General features: G+C 43.2%; 1 protein-coding gene across 1 annotated transcript in view; it reads right to left on the bottom strand.

Annotated features, from left to right (window-relative positions):
- Positions 1-13242: 13242 nt before the first annotated feature.
- Positions 13243-24256, bottom strand: part of TEX48 (testis expressed 48) — a 28192-nt gene continuing 17178 nt past the window's right edge. The window contains 3 exon segments of the mRNA XM_032633852.1: positions 13243-14005; positions 15402-15566; positions 17729-18023. Coding sequence (XP_032489743.1) covers positions 13902-14005; positions 15402-15566; positions 17729-18023 — 564 coding nt within the window. The 3' untranslated portion in view covers positions 13243-13901.

The following is a 24256-nucleotide window of genomic DNA, read 5'->3' as shown; positions in this document are numbered from 1 at the left end:
CGCTGCGGCCCGCTTTGCTCAATGAGAATTATTCATGAAGGCGATCGTTGTCTTTCTCACCTGCCACAGCGGAAGTGTGGGCTGTGAATGTGATCAATAGTAGCCCATATTTATCATCCAACCATAAAACCCTGGTAAGTATAATAACAGAGAATAAAAATGTGTGTGTTTTGACCAAACAGCAGTTTCTCCATTTGACAGCCTCCTTAAAGGACCCTCGATGTGTTGTTTCCTGCCTTTTCCTCTCTTTAGAGTTTCTGGTGGTGTCACCCAGTGGGTAGGGCATTCAGGTGTGCCCATGAGGTACATTTCTTCACATTTGAGCCTCAGTTTCCTCTTTTAGAAAATTCTGTGATCTCTGTCTTGCCTGCTTCACAGGGTTGCTGTGAAGATGAGATTCCACGAAGGAACATGTGCACCGTTTCAAAGCTCTGTGTTGATGGCAGGCATGGAGCTGGTGAAGGTGGTGCCATGTCGTGAAGTGGGAGCGGAGGGCTTGGATTCTAGAGTCACAGGTATTCAAAGCCAAGGGCTGCCACCTAGGAGCCGCGTCCTTCCCATCCTTGGGTCTCAGTCCTCAAGTGTGGAATGGGGTAAGTGTGCCTACGTGGCAGGTGATTGTGAAGATTAAATGGTATACAAAATGTAAAGTGCTTGCAACTGTGAGTTGCAAACTTGAGTAAGCGCTCAAGAAATTGTTGCTATTATTATTTTTTTTAATCTCTCACTATGTCTTAAATGCTGTAGGTGCCCGACTTATGCTTTTGTGGATGATGTAGTTCATTAACAGTTAATGTTTATTCATTCTGCGTCAGACGTCAGTTACTCCAGCACCATGGGGTGTATTTATGTGAATAAAGATTCTACTCTTTATTCTTTAATCTAGGGAAGATTCTGCTTCCCTAGCAGGGAAGTTAAGCACAAGCTGGTTGGTGACGTTGGGCCAGATGCTCACCCTCTCTGTTCTTCCTCATCTATTAAGGGGGCATGTGATAATAGGGAGATGAACTGAGGTGACGCATGCAAAGCACAAGGCCTGGTTCATAGTGTGGTCCATAGTAAGGGCTCCATCATCCAATGCTGACTTTTCTGCAGCTGCTGCATACTGTTTTCTACCTGTGTCTATTCGTGTGAGTTTTTACTTACCTTATTCAAATCTATATCCTTACTGATTTTGGTTGGTTGGTTCTATCAGTGACCAAGGGAGGAAACTCTCCAGCTAGGATTGTAGATTTTCTGTTTCTCCTTTTACTTTTGACAAAGTTTTTTTTTTAATTACACAGTTTAAAAAATTGAGATGTAATTAACATACCATAAAATCCACCATTTTAAAGTATAAAATTCAGTGGTTTTTAGTATATTCACAAGATTGCACAAACATCACCACTATTTAATTCTAGAACATTTTCATCACATCTTCGCCCCACAGAATCCCCCTACCCATCTGTAGTCACCCTGTTACTCCCTGTCCCCAGCCCCTGACAATCACTGGTCTACTTTATCTCTCTGGATTTTCCCATTCTGGACATTTCACAAATGGAATCATGCAGTTTGTGGCCTTTTATGTCTGGCTTTTTCACATAACATAAAGTTTTCAAGAATCATCCATATTGTAGCATGTATCAATACTTTATCCCTTTTTAATGGTTGGATAATATTCCATTGCATGGATAGAGCAGATTTTGTCTATCCATTCATCCAGCTGGGTTATTCATCAAATCTACTTTTTGGCTATTATGAATAATGCTGCTATGAACAACTGTGTACAAGTTTTTGTGTGAACGTGTATTTTAATTCACTTCTGACAAGTTTTGCTCTGTTATTCCATGCATACAAATTTAGAATTATTAGAACTGCCTGATGGTTTGACCCTTTTATCTTTATGAAATATCCCTCTTTAGTAGATTTTTGCCTTAAAATCTACTTTGTCTGATACATTAGCTTTCTTTTGATTGGTGATTACATAGTATATCTGTTCATCCTTTTACCTTCAACTTATCTGCATCCTTGTATTTAGGGTGCTCCTCTTGTGAAAGTGTGGGATTAAAAAAATTCAGTCCGTTGTTTAACTGGAGTATTTACTATGCTATGTCCAGTGTGTTTCCTGATATATTAGATAGTTTTGGGCTTAAATGTTCCATCTTACTGTTTACTTACTATTGGTCCTCCCCTTCTGTGTTCTTTTTTCTGTACTATTTTTGCCTTCTTTTGCATTAAGTTTTTGTGATTTGTATAATTTCTCTTCTAGTAGCTTGTGAGGTATGTATTCTTTTCTCTTAGTGGTTACCCTAGATTACAACATGCATCCTGCACTTATTCAATTCTATTATAAGAGGATCCTTCTATCACTTTCTGGACAATCCAAAGACCTTAGAACTCTTTCACCTTTCTGTCTGGGGTGGTCTTGTTATCATGGATGTCAATTCTTGCTATATTTTAAACCACAACAGACATTATTATTAATGCTTTGTATAGTCAGTGTTCATTTAGGTTTATCCACATGTTTACTTTTTATTATTCTTCATTTATTGCTTTGTTATTACTCTTTATCCCTTCCTGCATTTCCGCACATTTGTCTAGAATTATTCACCTACTCCTGAAACTACCTTTGGAATTTTTCTTTAGTATAGTATTTATATTTAGAAGTACCTTTAGTATCTTCCTTCCAGTACAGATCTTCTAGTAACAGGTTGAGTTTTTGTTTGCTGAGAGGTCTCTATTGTGTTTTTATTTTTGAAAGAAGTTTTTGGTAAGTCAAGAATTCTAGAGTACTACAGGTTTTTTGGGTTCTTTTCAACCTTTGGAAGATGTCATTGGCTTTCATTATTTGTGAAGTCAATTATCAGTCTTGTTGCTGTTCTTAAAATTTTCTCTTTGCTTTGCGTTTCAGTAATTGTATTTTGATGTGCCTAGGTATAACTTTTTTAATAATTTATCCTGTTTGGGATTCGTAGCACATCTTGAATCTGTGATACAGTATTTTTCATCATAGCTTCTGCCCTCTTTTTTCTCATCTCCTTCTGGGACTCTAAGGATATGTGTGTTAAGACCTTGTCACTGTATCTCTAAGACTCTCTGTGTTTTCTATTCTTTTGGTTCTTCATGATTCAGTCTGAATATTTTTTACTGACTTATCTTCCACTTCATTACTCTTACCCTCAGTTATGTTTACTCAGTCGTTAATCCTTTGACTTGAGTTCTTAATTTAAGCTATTGTACTATTCAGTCCTGTAATTTTTTTTTTTCAGTCCTGTAATTTTTAACTGATTTTTAAAAAATAGTGTACAGTTCTCAGATGAAATTATCCATCTTGTCATCTGTTTTCTTCAATATTTTAAAGTCCACATCTGCTGACTCCAGTATCTGGCTCTTCTGTAAGTATGTTCCTTTTGCGTTTTTGGTCAGTTGGTCCTATCTTCCGGTATTCCTGGTAATTTTTTATTGAATGCTAGACACTTTTAAAAAAATGAAACATTGAAGAGATGTACAAGACTCTGGATATTCCTTCAGAAAGGATTTACTTTTGCTTCTGAGAAAAGTAAAGTTGGGTTAGTTTGACTCTGGGTTTTAGTCCTAGTAAGACTTAGTATATTTCTGGTTAGCACTGATTTGCAGGTTCTAGCTCTTCAGAGATTTTAACTGGAAACGTACTTTTAAAAACTTTTAACAGCCAGTCCTCTTCCTCCAGGGTGAGCCCTCAGCCTCTAAGCTGTGAGTCTACTGAAAGCTCTGCCCAGTTTTTCAGCCTTTTAGACTCTTTTTAGGAGTTGGCAAGTGCCTTGAGGAGGTCAGAAGACCTTGATGTCCATTTCATCTCTCTGCACTTTCTTTCTCTTGAGGATCTTGGCCCCTCAAATCCTCACTGCATTGGTAGCTCTGTGACATATTTGGACAGATTTAAGAAAAAGAAACTACAGCCTTTTAAACTGCTCTCAGTAGGAGGATTGGTCTGATACCAGCTAGTTTGCCATAGTCAGAGGTAAGGTCCAGCTGTGGCTTCCATTATTATTTTTATTGTTATTATTTGAAAATCCTCTAAAGAAAGATATCACCCTGAGGCCAAGAGCCCTTTGACAAGTTCATAGGATGTGAGCCTCCCCCCTTCTTTCTGTGAAGTGGCTTCTAAATGCAGGAGGTGACATTTAAGGAGCATCTTTTATGTGCAAAGCACCTGCTGAATCTGTTGCAGGAAACAGTTCCAAGACATGAGGAACATAGGGTTTTCTGGAGATTCCCTTGTTTCCTTTCAGCCATTGTTCTTTTAACTTTACCTGCCACATATTTCTAACCTCCTTCTGGATGTGGCCACCTGGATGTCCCATAGACTCATTTAGCTTGACATAGCGCAAGATGAAACAGTCTCCTGTGTGTGGTGAACTTGGCCTCACTACCACCCCCTTTGCAGTTCTCTGCATTACAAAAGATGTGAAGAACTTCATTTTGCAGAATCTTCTTCCCTGTATGGTTCCGAGTTCGAATTGGCCAGCTTTACCTGAGATATATTTTGTAACTTGGGGCTCTCGTCTCCATCTTAGGGATGCTGACCTAGTTCATACCTATATCACTGTCTGTCCTGATTGCCTAGGCAGCCTCTTTTTTGGATGTCTGTATCAGTTAGGGGCCAATCAGAAGACAGAAAGCACACAGTAATTTGAATATAACAAGTTTAATATAAAGAATTATTAACTTTAACAGGGGGTTGAAATAATGGATTGGTGAATAAGAAGTAAGATCCTGTAAAGAATATAGAAATAACAGGTCTAAGGCATAGCCACCACCACAGGGCTGAGATAGAGGCCCCAAGGAAGAGCCCCCGCACCCATCTCCAGCTGAGATATGGACCTTGGGAACGACATGGCTGTGGCCCATTGGACGCAGAGAAGTCGCTGAGATGCCATGTTGACAGAATGTTCTAGCAATCTGCCCTCTAAGGTGCTAGGGAAAGATATCACAGAGAGATGGAGGCACTACCCCATTTGTTGGGGCTAAGTCACCGGGAGAAGCTGCTGGCTGCTAAGTGCTGCCGACCACCATATACAGCAGGATCTGGGTGCTGGAGAAGCCACGTGAACTGCCAGAGCCAGATACCCAAGGAGCTACATGTGCTGCTCCCTGCTAAGTGAGCTCCCCAGAACAGAAGGAAGGCCCTTCCTCTTCCAGTATCTCCAGCACCCCCTACTGACGAAGTCTAACATTGCACTAGCTGCCAAGGGAAAAAGATTTAAAGGGCCCAACGCCAGTTTTGAAGAACAGGCAATGAACTGTCAATTTGGAGCCAAAAGCAATCACTGAATGTCATTCTACCATCATTGTGAAGGGCAGCATAACTGGTTGGTTAAGAGTATCAATTCTGGAATCAGGTGTCCTGGGTTCAAGTCTCAGCTCTGCCATTTACTATTAGTGTAATCTTCAGAGACTTGTTTAAGTTCTCTGTGTCTCAGTTTCCTAATTTGTAAAACCAGAGTAGTAACAGTACTATCCTTGTTGGGTTATTATGCTAAGTGAGTTGATATTTATAAAGCATTGAGAAGAGAAATATACCAGATTTATACACTGCTGTTATCGTTATTGCTCACACTTCTTCAAATTGCACATCCTTCAAATTGCAGCCAGGATGGGCTTTCCATTGTAGGTATGAATCTCAATCTATAATATTGTGGTATAAGACATCATCTTCCTTTATTCTCCTCTTCAGTGCTGGGGGCAGACACAGGGAGTGCTAATGTGTTGTCTTAACAAACTCACCATGTTCATATTGCAAAAACCAGAAATATGGCTATGTCACTTTGTTGCCTAAACATTACCTTCCCTGGCTCCCGATTACCTTCTGGATAGAGTCCAACTTTCTTCTTCTGGATACGAGGGTCTTAAAGCTCTGTCCCCCTCACCTCTCCCAACACCCTGGCTTAGGTTTTCACTTTCGTCTTTCCAAGCATCGAAGTTTGCTACTTTATACTCCTGCCAGCTTGTGTCTCTGTTTTCCAAATTTGCTTATTCTGTTCCCTCCTTCTGGAATACCATTCCCCTCTCCTCTTTGCTTGGCTAATTCCCTTTCAACTTTCAAAAAACTCAAGCACCATCTCTTCCAGGAAGGCTTCCCCAAATCCCCAAGTTGTCTATAAGGTGAAGTGATATGCTTCTGTGCCTGGCTCCCTGGCTAAAGTCGAAGCCACTTGGGTTGTCTGGCATGTTACGTTTGCATGCTCTGCGTTTTAGCATAGACAGCTTTCTACAACTGCATGGGCTGTGCATTGCATCACTATAGGGCTGCTTGTTGCAGAGTTGTGCACTACCTGCCCCACTGTCCACTATGACCCTGAGCATCAAATTGAGTCCCACAGTAGGCGAGCAGTATTGTGCCCTCAAGCTCTAGACAGTTATTACAGCATCCATTTATAGCTGCCCATTGCTGACCAGCCTCTCCTAAGTACTTCATTAGGTTGGTAAGGAGTGACTGAAAGTGTTTTAGAATCAGACCTCATTTCTTAATAAGAGATGCCTAATTCTAATTGTTCTATATTCAAGGGAATCTCAGAAGTAGGGCTGGGAGAGGGGAATAGAGGAGGGACCCAGGCCTAAGATGCAACTAAGGACTTTGATTGGAGGCAGCTCCTCCGCAGTGGCTTCTCCGGGAGCTGAAGTGACTCTTGCTGGAGGCACAGGGATGGCTCAGACATCTTCTCCTCCTCTGGGGAGTTTCCAAATCAGTCTTCATGGCCCCCGTTCACCGTCCCCTTCCTGCTGGAGACCCTCCAGCAGCCATGCAGCCTCGGAGACCTGCGAGGGGGCTGCCGTCTAGAGGGCTCAGGGTCTCCCAAGAGTACATGCCTTCAACGCCAAAATGTCGGGGCGATGGTGTGGGTGTCTCTTTTGCATACTATTTCTGTGAGGATCTGCATTCAGATCTGAAAGAGTGAAGGAAAATATTTACCCTGGGTAAAGGCTTTGAATTATACGTGAATAAATGGTCTTGGTCATACTCCACTCAGGGATGGCTCATATTATTAGTGACTTTAAAAAAATACTTTACAGATAACCCCAAAGTGGGTTAAGGAATTGAGATCTTAGAATTTACTTGTTACCTCAGCATAGCCTAGCTGGTCCTGACTGCTGACACATACACAGTTACCATCTGTTGAGTGCCTGGGTAGGACCAGAGTCTAGGCACTTATATACGCTGCCTCATTTCATCCTCCCAACAACCTGAAAAGTAAGTAGTGTATTGTCATGATCCCCATTTTGCAGAGAAGATGCTAAAGCTCAGAGAGAGGTTCAGGGACATGCACAGTAAGTGGCTGAGGCTGAACTCAAACTGGTATGTAGGACTAAGCCAGTCATCTTTAATATCTAATAACTAATATAGTTTTTAGGCTGTGCTGTTACAGGTTTGGGTAAAAACTCCCTTTCCACACCCCAAAAGGCTTGAAGGAAATCTGAGGTGTCCCAGAGCAGAAGGTGGCCGGGGAGTCAGAGGTCCAGAGAAATAACTCAGGTGTTTTTGCCAAACCACCACACACCCACACGTGGAACGCACTGAAGGTCCGTGGATAATGCTGTTGGCAGGTACTTGGATTGTAGGAGCCAACAGTGGCAGAAGCCCACTCGCCAGTGTAGCAGCAACAGAAGATCTTTGACGCCATGTTTTGGTGGGCTGCGGGAAGAGGAAAGGGCACTGGGGTGTCTGTAGCACCAATCCCAGAGGCCCATTGTTATTTAACCAGTGGCTCATTCTAGGCCAGCCTCTCCCAAGATATCACACCCCTCCTCTCTCCCAAACCTTCTGTAGCTCTGGCAGGTCCAGGTCCTCTTTTGTCCAAAGTTCTCTTAACCATGGAAAGGACTGGAACCTCTACTCTGCCAGTCTTTACTGCAGGGCCGCCTTGTTGAATCAGCAGATCTTGGGGTCTGATACGGTTCTCTGGACGGGGCTGTTTCCTAAATGAGCGTAATACTGTGACCAGAAAAAGCCAGTCTCTTTTCTTCCAGGTGCTGTGGCAGTGGAAGCCCAGCTCACATGGCAGTGCCCACAGACGAGCCCATGCTTAGGAGTCAGATCTGTCTTCTGCTTTCTAGGTGTGTGCTCTTGGGCTGATTCTGTAACGTCTTTGAGCCTCACTTTCCTACCTGCAAAATGGGAACAGTAGTACCCACCTTAGCAGAATAAGTGATTAACTATGCACAGTGACCACTGGGATGGCAGGTGCATACAAGTGCTGGCTCAGTGCTCGTTCCTTTCCCTCCTTTTTATCTATTTCCACTGGGTCCTGGTTCCATGGCACCTGGTTCCCACCAGCAAGCAGCTCAGCCTTGCTGGTTCAACTCCTGCTTCTGCCACTAACTTGCTTTGTAGCTCTGGGCCTAAGATCCCATCTGTAACAGGAGGCAGTTGGGATGCACGATCTCTCCAAGGATCCTTCCAGCTCTGATGACACAGGTTGTAAGTCCTTGTCTTAGTCCCAGAGTCCTTTCTCTCTTCCAGGTCCCTGGCCATCTCCTGCTCTCACTCCCCCTTCTCTGTGGCCAAATTCCCACCCTGGGAATTTCCATCACGGCGACTGTATTCACTAATGTCACACTGGCCTCACTCCGTGGCCTCACCGGTGGGCACTGGCTTCCCACCCCTCCCAGCCACCACCATCTCTCACCTGGATTATTGCAATGGCCTCCCTGCTTCTTCCAGCCTGATCTCCATTAGTGTCAACACAGCAGAGCCCTCTTACAGGATCATGTCACACCTCTGCTCTGAGTCTCCTAGTGGCTTCCCATATTAGGCAGAATAAAAGCTGAAGCCCTTCTTTGGGACTTCCCTGAAAAATTCGCAATCTCACCGCTACCTTTGCCCCCTCCTCCTCTGGGCTCTCCTCCCGCCCTCCCTTCACTTCATTCTAGCTGCACTCAGTATTCTAACACGACTGCCTTTGTGTGAGCTCCACCTTTGGCATGGAATGGTCTTGCCTAGAGATCCACAAGACTCATTCCCTCCCTCCTTCAAGCCTCTGCTTAAAGGTAGCCCTTGGCACGTTCTAACACATCCTAGAATTTATCTGCATGGCCCTGTCTTCCCAATAGTCAATCGCAGGAAGGCAGGGGGGTGTTCGTCATTCACCGCTGGATCCCCCGTCAGGGGTGTAGAGCAGTAAACATTTGTGGAATGGTTGAATGAACCTTTGGTTAAACTTTGGTCGTGGGTGCAAGGCGATGCTGTCACCAGGGAGCAGCAGGGGGTGAGGTGAATCATTTTTGCTCCCGGAACCTCACAACTGCTAGGACGCTGCTTGTCTCATCCACGTGCCGAGCTGACTGATGCTTTTATAGGTTTGCTTCTGGCTGCTTGCTGGTGGGGCTACCTGCCTTCCTCACCCTCTTCAGTGCAAACCTAGTTTTTCTCCTCTCATGTTTCCTATTTTGGGGTTAGGTCCCACTCTTCACTTTGTGTTAGGGGCTGGAAATGGGGAACCCCCTTTGCTTCCTGCTGCCCCACTTCCCTTCTTTCCATATTGAACTATTCATCGAGGCATTTTGATTCTTGAATCGAATATCTCCTTGATTCACATAGCATGAGTAACTCCTCCACCGCCTGCCCCTTGCATCCCACTGCCCTCACCACGCCCCTCCGTCCTGGACCACCACAACCACAGCTTCCCCACTGGCCTTCCTGGTTCACCTGCAACCAGAAGATCTGCTTCCAGTGTAAACCGCATCAAGTCACTCCTCTACCTCCAACCCTCAGCGGCTCCCATTCTGCTGCTCAAAACCTACCTTGTGATCTGGCCCCACCAACTTTGCCAGCCTCATTTGCTCCCGGCTTCACTCGCTACTCTGGCCATAGGAGCTGCTGGCAGCGCCCCAAACGTGCCCTCATTGTGCTACCACTGTGCCTTTGCACAAGCTGTGCCTTCCACCTCCATGTTCTCTCCGCATTCCCTTCACCCATCAGCCTTGAAGACTCAACTCAGGCGTCACTTCCTCCGCGAAGCCATCTCTTACGCATTTTTTACTTAGATGGACTCGGGAGTGAATTCTTGTTGCACCTTGCTGTGTAGTTTAGAGCAATTTAACCTCCTTGAACTTGTTTTCCTATCTGTAAAATCTACCCGAGAATATTACTGTGAGGACTTGGGTGACATGAAGATGTGAAGCGCTTAACACAATGTCGGGCGCACAGTAAGTGCTTAACAACGGGATTGACCGTATTGCAGGAGAGATGCTGGCTGGGGCAGGGTGGGTGTGGTGTTTCTTGCACTACCAGCGCCCTCCTCTAGGTGGAAGCAGGAGCCAAAGAACAGGGCCCTTGGGTCACCCCCAGTGGGCTGTGAACTTCAGGTCTCCAGTGACCCCACAGAACTTCGACCAGAGCAAGAAAGATCAATGAGGTCAAACAGGAAGACTTCCAGAGCTGGAGGAGCCCTTAGGGGTCATTCGGCACAGGTGGGGAGACTGGGACCCAGAGAAACAGTGGGGTCATGGTAAGAGGGATGGTGTCTGCTTCCTGGAGCAACGTGAAAAGGTGCCCAGGAGTGATGGAGACATTGTCCCTTTAAGTATGAAACAATATCCCTCCTGCTCTCAGGTCTAACTTTTGAGCCTCACTTACCTGCAGCTGGCAGAGCAGAGATGGGGCTGTCTGTGATGTCACAGGGCCTGGGGACCAGGGAATGTGGGGACAGAATGGACCCCACAGGTAGAGAGGAAGGAGGAGGTTTACTGACCCTCTCTCCCGTGGTCCTTCCCTCTGTCCATGATGCCGTGCTGTCTGCCATGCTCATCAGGCTGGCGGGGGTAGTTCCACCTCAAGTATCTCTTATCCTTGGAATAGTAGGCTAGCTGGGGTATGTTCTTCTCAAGGGGGTTCTAGAGGCATGAGACAGCAAGCCCCACCGTGAAAACACATTTCTAAGCCTCCACCGGTGTCCCATCAACTAAGTTTCCATTGGTTAAAGCAAGTCATATGATGAAGCCCAAAGTCAAGGGAGAGGAGAGTACACTCCACCCAAGAAGACATGGCTAAGAAGGGTGAAGTACTGGCCAGTAGTTTGCTCTGCCACAGGTAGATACCATTGCTGTACCCATTTTACAGACAAAGAAACTGAGGGACAGAGTGTATTAAGTATCTTGGCTAAGGTGACACAGCTAGTAACTGGCAAAGGGAGGTGGATCAGAGACTGGGACTTTTTAAAGGTTCAGATTGCTTTAAAAATGGGTTGTCCCAATGTAGTTCCTTCTCTACTAGGGAGGCAATGCTGGTGTATTACCTGCTGCTGCTACTTCCCCTCCTTGTGTCTTGGCCTCTGTACTGTCATGGCAGAAACCAGCCCCAGAGCTGGGATGCAGAGATTCTCCCCATGTGATGAGATGGGGCCCACCAAGATAATTGAGATTATCTCTCCATTTCAAGGTCAGCTGACTAGAACCTTAAGTATGACTATATCCTTAATCCTCTCTTGCAATGTAAGGTAGCATATTTATAAGTTCCAGGGAATGGGACAAAGACGTCTTTGGGGGGGCCATTATTCTGCCTACAACAGTCCTTAAACACTTGTATCAAGAAAATAAAAGAAAAAAAATAAATAAATAAAAAAATAAAAGAATGGAATAAATATCCAATTCAAAAAGCTAGAAAAAGAACAACAAAGTAATCAAAAGAATGTGCAAGAAAAGGAAGTACTAAGGATTAAAAACAAATTACTGAAGTAATTAGTATTAATCTAATTAGTGAACCAAAATCTTTTTTTTGAAAAAAAAATTAACAAAATAGAAATACTATATAACCGAATCAGGAAAAAGCAAGAAAGCACAAATTTTTAAGATTCTTGTACACCTGAAACTAATGTAATATTGTAAATCGACTATACTCTAATAAAAGAAGTTTTAAAAAGAAAGGATAAAGGGAATGTAATCATTGAAACAAAAGAAATTTTTAAAATCTTGAGAGTATATTATATATCTTTATGCAAATACATTTGAAAAACTACATGAAGTGGATAATTTTCTTGGAAAATACAGTTTTCAGGATGACTGCATTAGAGGTGAAATAACTATAAATTTCTATAGAAGAAATACATAAATTTATCAAGGAACTAACCCTCCTCCTAAAAGAAAACAGGCCCAGATGGTTTCACAGGGAAATCCTATAATTTTTCAAACTACAGGTAGTTCCAATTCTACATAAATCACTCTAGAGCATATACAATGATAGAAAGCTTTCAGTTTCTTTTTATGAAGCAAGTATGTAATATTAATAACTAAGTCTGAAAGAATACACAAAAGAAAATTACAGAGCAATATTATCTATCAATATTGGTACAGAACACCAAGTAAGTATTAGTGAACAGACTCCAATTCCATACTATAAAAATAATACATCATGATCAGGTGGAATTTATTTGTGAAGTAGAAATTTGATTCAATGTGAGGAGAGAGATTAAATGATTTTTTTCCATACATGATAGAAGAAAGAAAAGGAAATTGATGGATATTATCTTAACATGATATTTCTATCTCTACCTCTATACTTTTGTCCTAAAATGAGCTTCTTCTTACTTAATAGGCAAACACTAGAGGTATTTGCTTTACAATTAGGAACAAAGCACAGATGTCCACTTTCTCCAGTATTTAACTTTGTGCTGGTGGTATTAACCATTGCAATTAGGCAAGATAAGTCAGAGACATAAGAATTAGAAAAGGAAGAAGCTAAAGTGTCTCTACTTGCAGATGGTATAACAGTATTCCTGATAAGCCATGGAGAATCAGTGACAAGCCTGGCTCAAACAATAACATAATTCAGAAGGGAAGCAAAACATAAGATTAACATAGTGAACTCAATAGTATTAAATACACAAGCAATGACTAGTTATAGCAATAATGATAGAGGAAAACCCCACTTACAGTAGCAACAAAAAGATAAAATACTTAGGAATGAATTTGCAAAATTTGCAAAGTCCTGTGAAGAACATTTAAAAATAGCCCTGAAAGACAGAAAAAGTAGGTTTGAACAAATGAAAAGCCATTTGTAAGTGGGTGGGAGGAATCAACATTATAGAGGCGTCAGTTCTTCCTATGTTAATTTATAATTTTTCCTAAGTTAATTTTAAAATTTAGCACAGTCACAATGAAAATATCAATTTTTTTTCTTTTTTTTTTTTTGGCCACACCGCACAACATGCGGGATCTTAGTTCCCTGATGAGGGAGTGAACCTGTGCCCCCTGCTTTGGAAGCACAGAGTCCTAACCACTGGGCCACCAGGGAATTCCCCCAAAATATCAATATTTTTTAATGGAGCTAGACAAATTGAAACAAATATTTATAATTTTAAAAAATCCAGGAATAAGACAAGGTGATATCAGCAGATGGACAGACTTACCAGTGGAATAAAATAGAAATTTCAGAAAGAAACCAAAATGCATATGAAATTTTCATACATGATGATAAAGGAGCCATCTCAAATGACTGGGCCAAAGATGGTCTTTTAAATAATGTGCTGGAATGACTATATAACCATTTGGAAAAAAGATATAGATCCATACCTAATATATATATAATAATAAATGCCAAATGGAGCAGGGATCTAGATGTAAAAAATAAAGCCATACAAGCATGTAAGAAACATGGATGAATTCCTCTATAAACTGAATGTACCGGTAAGAGGGAGGGGAAAAGAGGAGGGATACAGTCCTGTGACGTCAGCAAAGACTATAATTGGAGGCAGCTCCTCTGCAGTGGCTTCTCCGGGAGCCGAAGTGACTCATGCTGGAGGCACAGGGATAGCTCAGACGTCTTCTCCTCCTCTGGGGAGTTTCCGAATCAGTCTTCATGGCCCCTGTTCACCGCCCCCTTCCTGCCGGAGACCCTCCAGCAGCTGTGCAGCCTCCGAGACCTGCGAGGGGGCTGCCGTCTAGAATGTTCAGGGTTTCCCAGTGAGGCATGGCTGTTACGGCCAGTGATCCTGGGAGTAGCGGCTTAGGTTTCTCTTGTGAAATCCTCTTTTGGAAACATGTGAATTCACATCTGAAAGAAGAAAGGGAAAAATCACACTGAGTGAAGGCTTTGCTCTGGGCCTGGGTGGACTGTTCTGGTCGCCGCCATCCCTGGTCATTGTCAGTTTCTGGAATACTGTGTGAGCCACGTGGATCCTGGCCTGGGACGCATTGGTACCCCATTGGAGCATTCAATGACAGCAGGGTGTCTTGCAAAGTGCAGTGGCCTGGAAAATAGAATTGGGCCCATAATGGTTCTGACGTTAACATTACTCTCTGCTGGGCCTTTGGAAAGTCCCTTCCCACTGTGGGCCAAAGCCTTCTCTACACAGTGAGAGGTGGGTTTATTTTTTTTTTTAACATCTTTATTGGAGTATAATTGCTGTACAGTGTTGTGTTAGTTTCTGCTGTATAACAAAGTGAATCAGCTATACATATATCCCCATATCTCCTCCCTCTTACATCTCCCTCCCGCCCTCCCTATCCCATCCCTCTAGGTGGTCACAAAGCACCGAGCTGATCTCCCTGTGCTATGTGGCTGCTTCCCACTAGCTATCTATTTTATGTTTGGTAGTGTATGTATGTCCATGCCACTCTCTCACTTAGTCCCAGCTTACCCTTCCCCCTCCCCGTGTCCTCAAGTCCATCGAGAGGGGGATTTTTAAACTATGCTCCATGGAGCCCTGTGGGGGGGAGGGGAGCTAGGGGGGCTCCCAGACCCTCACCCCCAATTCAAGTAGAGCAGGACTCCTTAGATTTTTTATAGAAATTGGACTTTGAAATTTTGTTTGCCAGGAGGGTTTAGCTGTTACGAGAATTCTGAGGTGACTGGGCTGGATGACGCTTACCTCTTAACAGCCAGCCTAATAGGGTGGTTGTGAGCTATGTGAGATCACCTGGGTACAGTATGGGTGCCCATCAATGGGGCTGCATTCCTTCTTTCTGGATGTGGCTACACTCCAGGAACCAGAGGCATTTCTCCCCCCACTGGACTACGCTCAATCCACAAGCATTTTCTGGCATGTTTATTTGCCATGTACCTGGTTGAGTTTGGAGGAACAAAAGTGATGTAGGCCCTGCCCTCCTGGAACTTATCGTCTGGTGGCCGAAGCAGACATGAAGCAAACAATCACATGCAATACACATATAAGACAGTGCCACAAGGGCTTAGAAGGAAAGTATGGATATGTGTTCTTTCTTCCCAGACCTCCTGCTCCTCCTGTAATTCCCAGCTCAGAAGGTTCTGCAGCCAGGTCTTAGACCCCTGGACTCTGTCCAGTGTGTCCTAGAATGTGACTGCAGCTTCCTGAAGGGAGCAGTCCTGTCACCCCACTTAGTTCAATATCAAATTGGGGTTTGATCATTAGGACAAGGCCCCCTCCCCCAGAGGTTCCTGGTCAGTGTTAGGACCCCAATTTGGAACTCACCCTCAAACTCACTGCTGCTGAAATAGGATGTTCTCTTTTCTGGATGGAGCAGGGAGTTTCCCCAAATCACATGGGACGCTTCATTATCTTGCTTGAGATTTTGTCCATCAAGCTCATCCTTCTGCAGACCTGGCAGTGGTAATTCCACGTGGTCATGTGGGGAGGCTCAGAGGTGAAGGCGTTTTGCCAACTGGAGCAGGGCACATGGACCAGTGGTGATTATCGTGGGGTGGGGAGTACCTGAGTCTGCGTCCTCTAGTCTTCTGAGTTCTCTGCCTCATAAGCAGGCACTGGATTCAAAATATGTATTCTTTTTAAAATATAAAGTTTACTGTTTTCCTGTTTATAAATATAATGCATACCCATTATAGAAAAGCTAGGAAATATTGAAGAATATGAAGTAGGAAAAAAAGCCCCAAACACCCCTCCCCTCAGATATGATCACAGCTCCAGGGTTTGCCTATATGTACATTTCTACATAGTCCATCACATCCTGTATATTATGCATGCATTTCACTTTTTACGTATCACAAACATTTTTCTCACGTCACTAAATTTTAAGAATTTTATGGATAATTCAGGATTTATTTAACCAATGTTCTATTGTTGGGTGTTTAGACTGCTTTCAAATTTCACTACCGTAAATACCATTGTGATGACCACTGTTGTATAGAAGGCTTTGTTTTGACATACTCCTAGATTCTTAAAAGAATAACATACAATCTTGTCAACAGACTAAGCTGTATTCTGTAATAAACGACTGTCCTTTTCTAGCCGCATACCTTGAACAAATTGCTTCACCTCTCTCTGTCTGTGTTTTCAGACCTGCAAAATGATATATCCACTCTGGATAATCAGGTCCACTTCTTAGAGTTATTACAGAGATTAAATAAGATCACTTTTCTAGTGTGTAAGCTCTGAAACAGTAGGGGACTTATCTATCACAGCTGAGTCCCTTGGGCCTCGACAGTGCCTTGCATGTAATTGGGGCTCAGTAATTATCATTATTATCATCTTGGACAAAGGGACTGACATTTTTAAGTTTCTTGGTTTTTATCGTGAAATTATTTTCAGGGGAAGTATTTTAAAGGCCCCTGCTATGGATTGCTGGCAAAATATGCCATGAGAATTTTTTTCCTGCCACTGAACTGTCCTGTCTCTCAGTAGGACTGTGCCAGCTGCCTGACCAGCCTCCCTGACCCCACCACTCACCGCCCAACTGCGTGTTTGTCAGTCCTAGCTTTGCCTGATCTTGACAATAATGCTTTTTTTTTCTCTGTCTGAAATTGCTGATTTTGACCCCCAGTCTTCTCCACTATGACCTTTTTTCCTGGATCATCAAGAAGGATGTAATTACAAACTGAAGGTCAGGATGCCTTCTCTCTCTCTCTCTCTCTCCTCTTATACATGGTGCCCTTGGAAACTGTGTGTTCCAGATGCTCTGACTAAAGATGAAAATAGATGTGTAATAGACTTTGCATGAGCAAGAAATACACTTTCATTTCATTTAAATGATTGAGATTTAAAGGCATATTTGTTTTAGCAGCAGAGCCTATCCTATCCTGGCCAGTACCTATATACCATAGTTTCCATTTGTTGACCTTTGTTGAATGCCTACCTAGTGCAAGCCCTGTGCTTGGTGCTTCTATATATTCCCTCATTTAATCCTCCCAGTGATCCTGAAAAGTAATAATACAGTATGGATATCCCCATTTTACAGGTAGGGACACTGAAGCTCAGAGTGAAAGGGTAAGTGACTTGCCCAATTCTGTGACAGAGCTGATTGGATCTAACCCCAGCCCCAAAGGCAGAGTTTAACTGCTATCTTTATAGTCTTTAGACAAGTGATTCTCAGACTATGATGTATGTTCAGGTTTCCCTGTGGGTCATGTTAAAACGTAGGTTCTGACTCGGTAGGACTGGAGTAGGGTCTGAAAGTGCAGCTTTAACAAGCTCCCAGGTGATGCCAATGTTCCTGCTTCGTGAATCACACTTTAAGTTTCAAGATTTTTAAGCTCTATTGTTTATTTGTTTATTTATTAATTTTTTTTTTTTTTTTGAGAGGTACGCAGGCCTCTCACTGTTGTGGCCTCTCCCGTTGCGGAGCACAGGCTCCGGACGCGCAGGCTCAGCAGCCATGGCTCACGGGCCCAGCCGCTTCGCGGCATGTGGGATCTTCCCGGACCGGGGCACGAACCCGTGTCCCCTGCATCGGCAGGTGGACTCTCAACCACTGCACCACCAGGGAAGCCCTATTGTTTATTGATTTGGGTACTTAACCACCCAATCTTCACCTCATTTTAGGTTGGAATTATTCAATCAAAAGCTGAAGGAAATCTGAGGGTATCTCAGCAGGAAGGGGGGTGAGCAAAATGAGGTCTCGAGAGGCCAGGCAGGGTGTTTTTGCCTGGTGCCTACCATGCTTTGATGGCTGAAGCTCTTGGGTTTGGGGATCTTGGAGTCATCTGTGGCATTGGCTTCCTCACAGCATTTGCAGCATATACAGAAGATCTTCGAGGCCAGGTTTCGGTGGGGGCTGCTGTATGAAAGAAAGGAATGGGGCCTTGGGTTCTGGGGCCTGAATTCCAGATGCCCCGTTGGAAATTTACTGTGATGGGGGTCCTACAGGGTCAGCCTCTCCCAAGGTATAATAACACTTCCCTCTCCCAGATCTCTTGTAGCTCCCCACGGCCAGCAGGCCCAAGCCCTTCAGCCTAGGTTGCTCTCTCGTAAGGTCACTATTCCTATTTTATACAAAATTTTCTTACCCATGGAAAGGAGTTGAAGCCTCTATCCTTCCAGCTTTGCTTGCAGGGGTGCCTTATTGAATCAACCGATCTTGAATTTGAGCCCAGTTCCCTGGGCAGGGCTGTTTCCTAAATAAACATAAGACTATGCATGAAAAGTGCCAGTCCTTCACCTGTGCTCACACTCCAGGTAGGATCCCACTACAGCAGAATCCCAGCCCATGCGGAAATCCGCGTAAACATGCTTGGCTTTTTACCAGACCTGTTTTCTACCCCGTTTCCAGGGGTAGGTTCCTTAACCTTCTCGAGCCTCACTTTTATCATGTGGAAAATGGGAAAAGCAGTGCCTACTTTGCAAAAAGTAAAGGTTTAAACATACGAAAAGTGACCCCTGTGGTGATGGGTACACAAAGTGCCCAGTCAGTGGTCATTGTATTTCCTTTCCCTTCCCTTCATGTAGCTCATTGGCTCCAAACTATTCTAGCTGGTCCAGGTCCCATGAGAACATGGTGATGAAGCACAGTCTTATAGATGTAGGTCCTGGTTCTGCCACCAACTTGCTGTATGGCTTTGAGCAAGTCCATGCTTATCTCAGTGTCTCAGGCTTCTCATCAGTAATAAGAGGAAGTTAGGTTAGATGATGTCTTCAAGGATCTTCCTAGTTTGGGTGGTCCAGGATTACAAGGCCTTGTTTTCATCCCAAACTCCTTTCACTGTGTATCACCTTTTCCAGATCTCTGAATGCTTCCTGTTCTCCCTTCCCTTTCTGTGGCAAACCCCCTCGTAGGAAATTCTTCTCACAATACCCAACTCACTGAGTGAGTTGTCTCACTCATGGGCATTTGCTTTCATTTTCTCTACTCTCATACCATCCAAGCCACCATCAGCTCTTGCCTGAATTATGGCAGTAGATTTCGAACTGATCTTACTGTTTCTTTTACCCTTGACTTCTTAATAATTAATACAAAATTTCTAACTTCCTGCACATAAGCTATTCAATATAGCACAATTTATATACTGTGGCTAGACACAGCCAGCAGACTAGACACATACCATGTCCCCATTGTGTGGGATCCTTGGACCAAGAGGGGCACTTTCTGGGCCCATTTAGCTTCAATCTCCAATAGTCCCTTGGATCTGCTGTCAAGTGAGCTTTTCATCATAATTTGATCTGTGACATATTTCTCTGAGCTCTCTTTAATGAATCTATTTTCTTAGGATTTATAAGCAAATAGAAATTAACATAAGGCAATTAGATCTTTTGTTTTGGAGATGCACCATTTAGCAAATATGCTTGCCGTTCATACGCTGATTCTTCTGCTTGCTATAGTTTCAGTCTTCATCTACTTATATAAACTCTTGCTTCATGGGCTTTTGTGTTGTTCTAGATTGCCTTATGTATGTTGAGTGTAGAAGGAAGTGCTTCATAAGGAAGAAATGAAAACATAAGTCTGACCTACCTCCACCACCAGGCAGCCCTGGGAACTAATGGTTGGAGATCTGTTAGATTGGTGGTCAGCTTGTAAAAAGGAAATTGCTAAAATTTTGCCTTGGGTCTCTCCAAACCTTCATGAGCACATGTCTGTCTTGGTAAAGCAATGAAAAGTCACTTTTGTCAGCCTATATTTTGGAGTTAGTGATTTCTAGGACATTGATCATATGAAGCCTTTTAGGTTCTCCTTGGCCAAGGAATTCAAGATGTCATGCATAGTACAAAGTTTTGGCTAACTGTAGTGTATTCTTTCCTGTTTGTCATGGTGTCAGCTGCATTAAAGTTGCTTCCTCTTCCCTGGAAAAACTCTTGCTTTGTATATATACTTTCACTGAATGTACTCTGATGTGCTTATCTTAATTAATGGCAAAATTTTGCTAGATGACTTAAAATTACAATGGCCATTATGGCAAACTTTCAGTGTCAAAAATAATAGATTAAAAAAAATAATAATAGATTTAAGAGGGGCGGTAGAAGAGAGAGAAGACAAAAACACCAAACAGTCAGTAGAGGGCTTCTTTGATTGATATGCTCTCGCTCCAGAAAGAAGAAAAAAAAATCTTACTACTACTCAAACCTGAAACCTACTTGCATTGCATGTCTCCCTCTCTCCACCTAGCTTTATCTCTACCACCCACTTAAACTTCTCTTGTTCCTTTCCCTAACTACCTAAATAAACTTTCTTCATGGGGCATTTCTCTAGAAAAGAGAACAAAACATTGCACAATATTCCCCTAAAACTCCTGTACCAGAAGGTGGATCCAGAGAGGTTGAATTTAAAACCTGGGTGAGAGCTGAATTGAGGAGAAATATTTTAAATCATCTCAAATTTTGTAACAACAGAAAGTTGCTGTCTAGTTCAGGATTCCGTTATTGTTACTTATTGCCCTAGACTACCACATTTGTATCAATTAGTTAACTTAATTGTTAACCTTCAACAATGGAGCAAAATGTTTAAAAGCAGCAGGATGGAAAAGACCAGAAGATTTAAATAACCCATCTATGCATAATTCCAAAAAATTAAGGGCTTGAGAAGTTAAGAAACACAGAAAATGCACCACATAAAATTATTTCAAAAGTTATTCCAAAAGGTAAAATCTTTTTCTTAAGGGTAGATTGGGTGAAGATTCAGAATTGAAAACAAAATCGAGATGAATCAGTAGGAGACTGAATAAACTTCAGGACGTTCTGGGGTAGACCAACAGCTTAAGGGAACCTTTTCTTCTTTTCTTGCAGAGGACTCAGACCTGAAATAGTGAACTTAGACACAATAAATTGGAATGAGAAATGTCCACTTTGATCTCCCGATTATTTTCAAATAGTCCTAAAAATTAATTAGAAATCAAGATAACTTTAAGCCCTCTTGGACCAAAAGTTCCTCTGTTCTTAAAGAATACGGAGCCTGTGGATGAGGACGTGTGTGTGTGTGTGTGTGTGTGTGTGTGTGTGTGTGTGTGTGTGTGTGTATATATATATATATATATATATATATACTTTGAACAGAAAGACCATTGGAAGAACTCATGTTCCATAATGGCCAAAGGACAACTGTCCAAATCTGTCCAGTGATACCACTCTAAGGAGACCTTAGCACTCAGCACTCTCCTGTTCTTCCTCTAAACTCCCAAGGAAAATTGATAAAGGTGGACAGTAATACTGCTTGATTGTTGACATGGTTTATTTCTTACTGGGAAATCAGACTCTTCAATGCCAACTGGGACTAAGACCTACTGTTCTTTGTGATGACTGTGTGCCTTTCCAAATGTGCAACTCCCGGGCACCCTCAGTGGACAATGTTTCTTACACAGTGTTGGAAGGGAAAAAAATCCTTCATGGGGTTATCAATATCCCAGACTTCTGAGAACAGTGAGCCCTCCAAAGGAGGTGGACAACACAAAGGGCTCATTTTCCTTCACCTTGACTGACATAGTACGCAACACAGCCCACATCCTAGGGCACAACTGACCAATTGAAAATTCTTAGGTAATAATGGATAATAGAATAACTTTGGATTTTATTTTGGCTAATCAAGGGGATTATGCACCATTGCTTTCACTTCATGCTGTACCTTGATTAATACCACAGGTGAGGTTAATCTATATCTAAGCCCAAAGAAAAGGCAACCTAGCTATTTGAGGTAGACACAGTGTATCATTTGAAATTTATCTTCTTCCGTCATGCCTGAGAAATAGTTATGATTCTAGACTGCCTTCCACACTCTCTTAAAAGTACTTTTAATTATTATTGTTTGTCTCAGTCATTCATTGGCTGTTGTCCAGAGAGTGGAATACTTTTATGCGGCAACTGTTTCAACTTCTGGCTCCACAGATGATTGAAAGACAGAAACAAGAAGACATCAGGCTGGCTGATGCTCAAACTGAACATCAGATCTCTGTAAGTGGAAAACTGTAACTGTGTCTTCAAGGAAAGTGGACAACAGTGGTGAAGACCTGACAATCCCTGAGGGTCTCTCCTGAGGCTTTGAGGGAGGGCCAAAAGGGGGAGACTGAGAATAAAAAAGGAGTTCCCACACTCCTAAGCGAAGACTGATCGCTCTGTAACCATGGTAACAGATAATCACCAGCACCTGTTTAAACCCGTTTACTCTGTTAATTAACTTTTCTCTTGATGACCATTCTGCTGAAAGTAACATCCACAGACAGTACTTCATGGCCTATGGTCTACCACTCCTAAGCACTCTCACCTCTGAAATACCACCTGTCCACGAACTCAGTGCCTCCACAAACCCCTTAAATATTAGCCACTAGCTTTGTTCAGAGACTTTGTCACCAGAGCATAGTTCTCTCTTGTTTAATGAGAAATAAATTCAGTTTTTGTTCCACATGTTGAGTGGAGGTCTCTTCTGCTAAAGCAGCTTATACGTACGCAGCATCTTGGAGATCATTCTGTAATAGCAGCTCAGCAGATATTTTCAAATATAAGTTTATCTGAATCTAGCACTGATGCTTTTCATATCTTTACTCCCCAGCAATTTCCCAAGAAACAGAGGGGAGTAGAACCACTTTCTCCTCTAAATGTTGGTAGCCAAGAGTTTTGAACTTTTGAACCCTTTCAGAAATGGAAAGGATCTTAACACTGTAGCAATTACAAGCACGTTCTTTGGGGTATAATTCCTAAGGATTTACAATTTATTAGCTATGAAATTTAAAAATTTAACTTTCCTGGACTTTTGTTTTCTTATCTGTAAAATGGGAATGATAATAGTATCTACCCTAGAATGTGGTTGTGAGGATTAAATAATCCTCACATAAATAATGATGGAAAGTGCTTAGCACAGCTGTCTGGCACATTGTAAAGGCTCAATAAATGTAAATGCTGATGCTGATGAAAATGTGGAGTCGATTTTGGTTAGGGCAGGGTGGGTGTGGTGTTTCTTGCACTACCAGCGCCCTCCTCTAGGTGGAAGCAGGAGCCAAAGAACAGGGCCCTTGGGTCACCCCCAGTGGGCTGTGAACTTCAGGTCTCCAGTGACCCCACAGAACTTCGACCAGAGCAAGAAAGATCAATGAGGTCAAACAGGAAGACTTCCAGAGCTGGAGGAGCCCTTAGGGGTCATTCGGCACAGGTGGGGAGACTGGGATCCAGAGAGAGAAACAGTGGGGTCATGGTAAGAGGGATGGTGTCTGCTTCCTGGAGCAACGTGAAAAGGTGCCCAGGAGTGATGGAGACATTGTCCCTTTAAGTATGAAACAATATCCCTCCTGCTCTCAGGTCTAACTTTTGAGCCTCACTCACCTGCAGCTGGCAGAGCAGAGATGGAACTATCTGTGATGTCACAGGGCCTGGGAACCACATAATGTTGGGGGCAGAGGGGTTTGGACTGACCGCAAATGCAGGGAGGAGGGAGGATGTCTGCTGATCCTCTCTCTAGTGGTCCTTCCCTCTGTCCACAATGCCATGCTGTCCTTTGGGGCACTGGAATGGAAGTCCTGGTGCCTCTGGTGGAAGCATCTTGAGGATGGCTGGGCCAGAAGGGGGCGGTATAGCACTGGATGCAGAAGACCTTGGTCCACATTCTGTAGCCAGCAGGGTGGTAACCTTAGGCAAATAGACGTCATGTCTTGGTTTCTTCCTCTTTAAAGTGGGAATAATGGGACTTCCCTGGTAGCACAGTGGTTAAGAATCCACCTGCCAATGCAGGGGACACGGGTTCAACCCCTGGTCCGGGAAGATCCCACATGCTGCGGAGCAGCTAAGCTCGGGCGCTACAGCTATGGAGCCTGCGCTCTGCAGCCCATGAGCCACAGCTACTGAGCCCACATGCCACAACTAAAGCCCACGCGCGCCTAGAGCCTGTGCTCCGCAACAAGAGGAGCCCCCACTCGCTGCAACTAGAGAAAGCCTGCACGCAGCAACGAAGACCCAACGCAGCCGAAATTAAAAATAAATAAATTTATTTTTAAAAAGTGGGAATAATTATTTAATTTTAAATGATATTTTTAGGATTAAATGAGGTCAGGTAAACATTTAACACGGTGCCTAGGTATAGTAAACATTCAAGAAATGGTTGTTATTAATGATATGTACAAATATAAAGTGGCATTCTCTTCCCAATCTGTCTTTCTGGAAAATTGAGTCCTGACAAAATCTCTCAC

This window comes from Phocoena sinus, chromosome 6 (genome assembly GCF_008692025.1).
Source record: "Phocoena sinus isolate mPhoSin1 chromosome 6, mPhoSin1.pri, whole genome shotgun sequence".
Classification (NCBI taxonomy): Eukaryota; Metazoa; Chordata; class Mammalia; order Artiodactyla; family Phocoenidae; genus Phocoena; species Phocoena sinus.
This window is presented reverse-complemented; position numbering and strand designations above follow the sequence as displayed.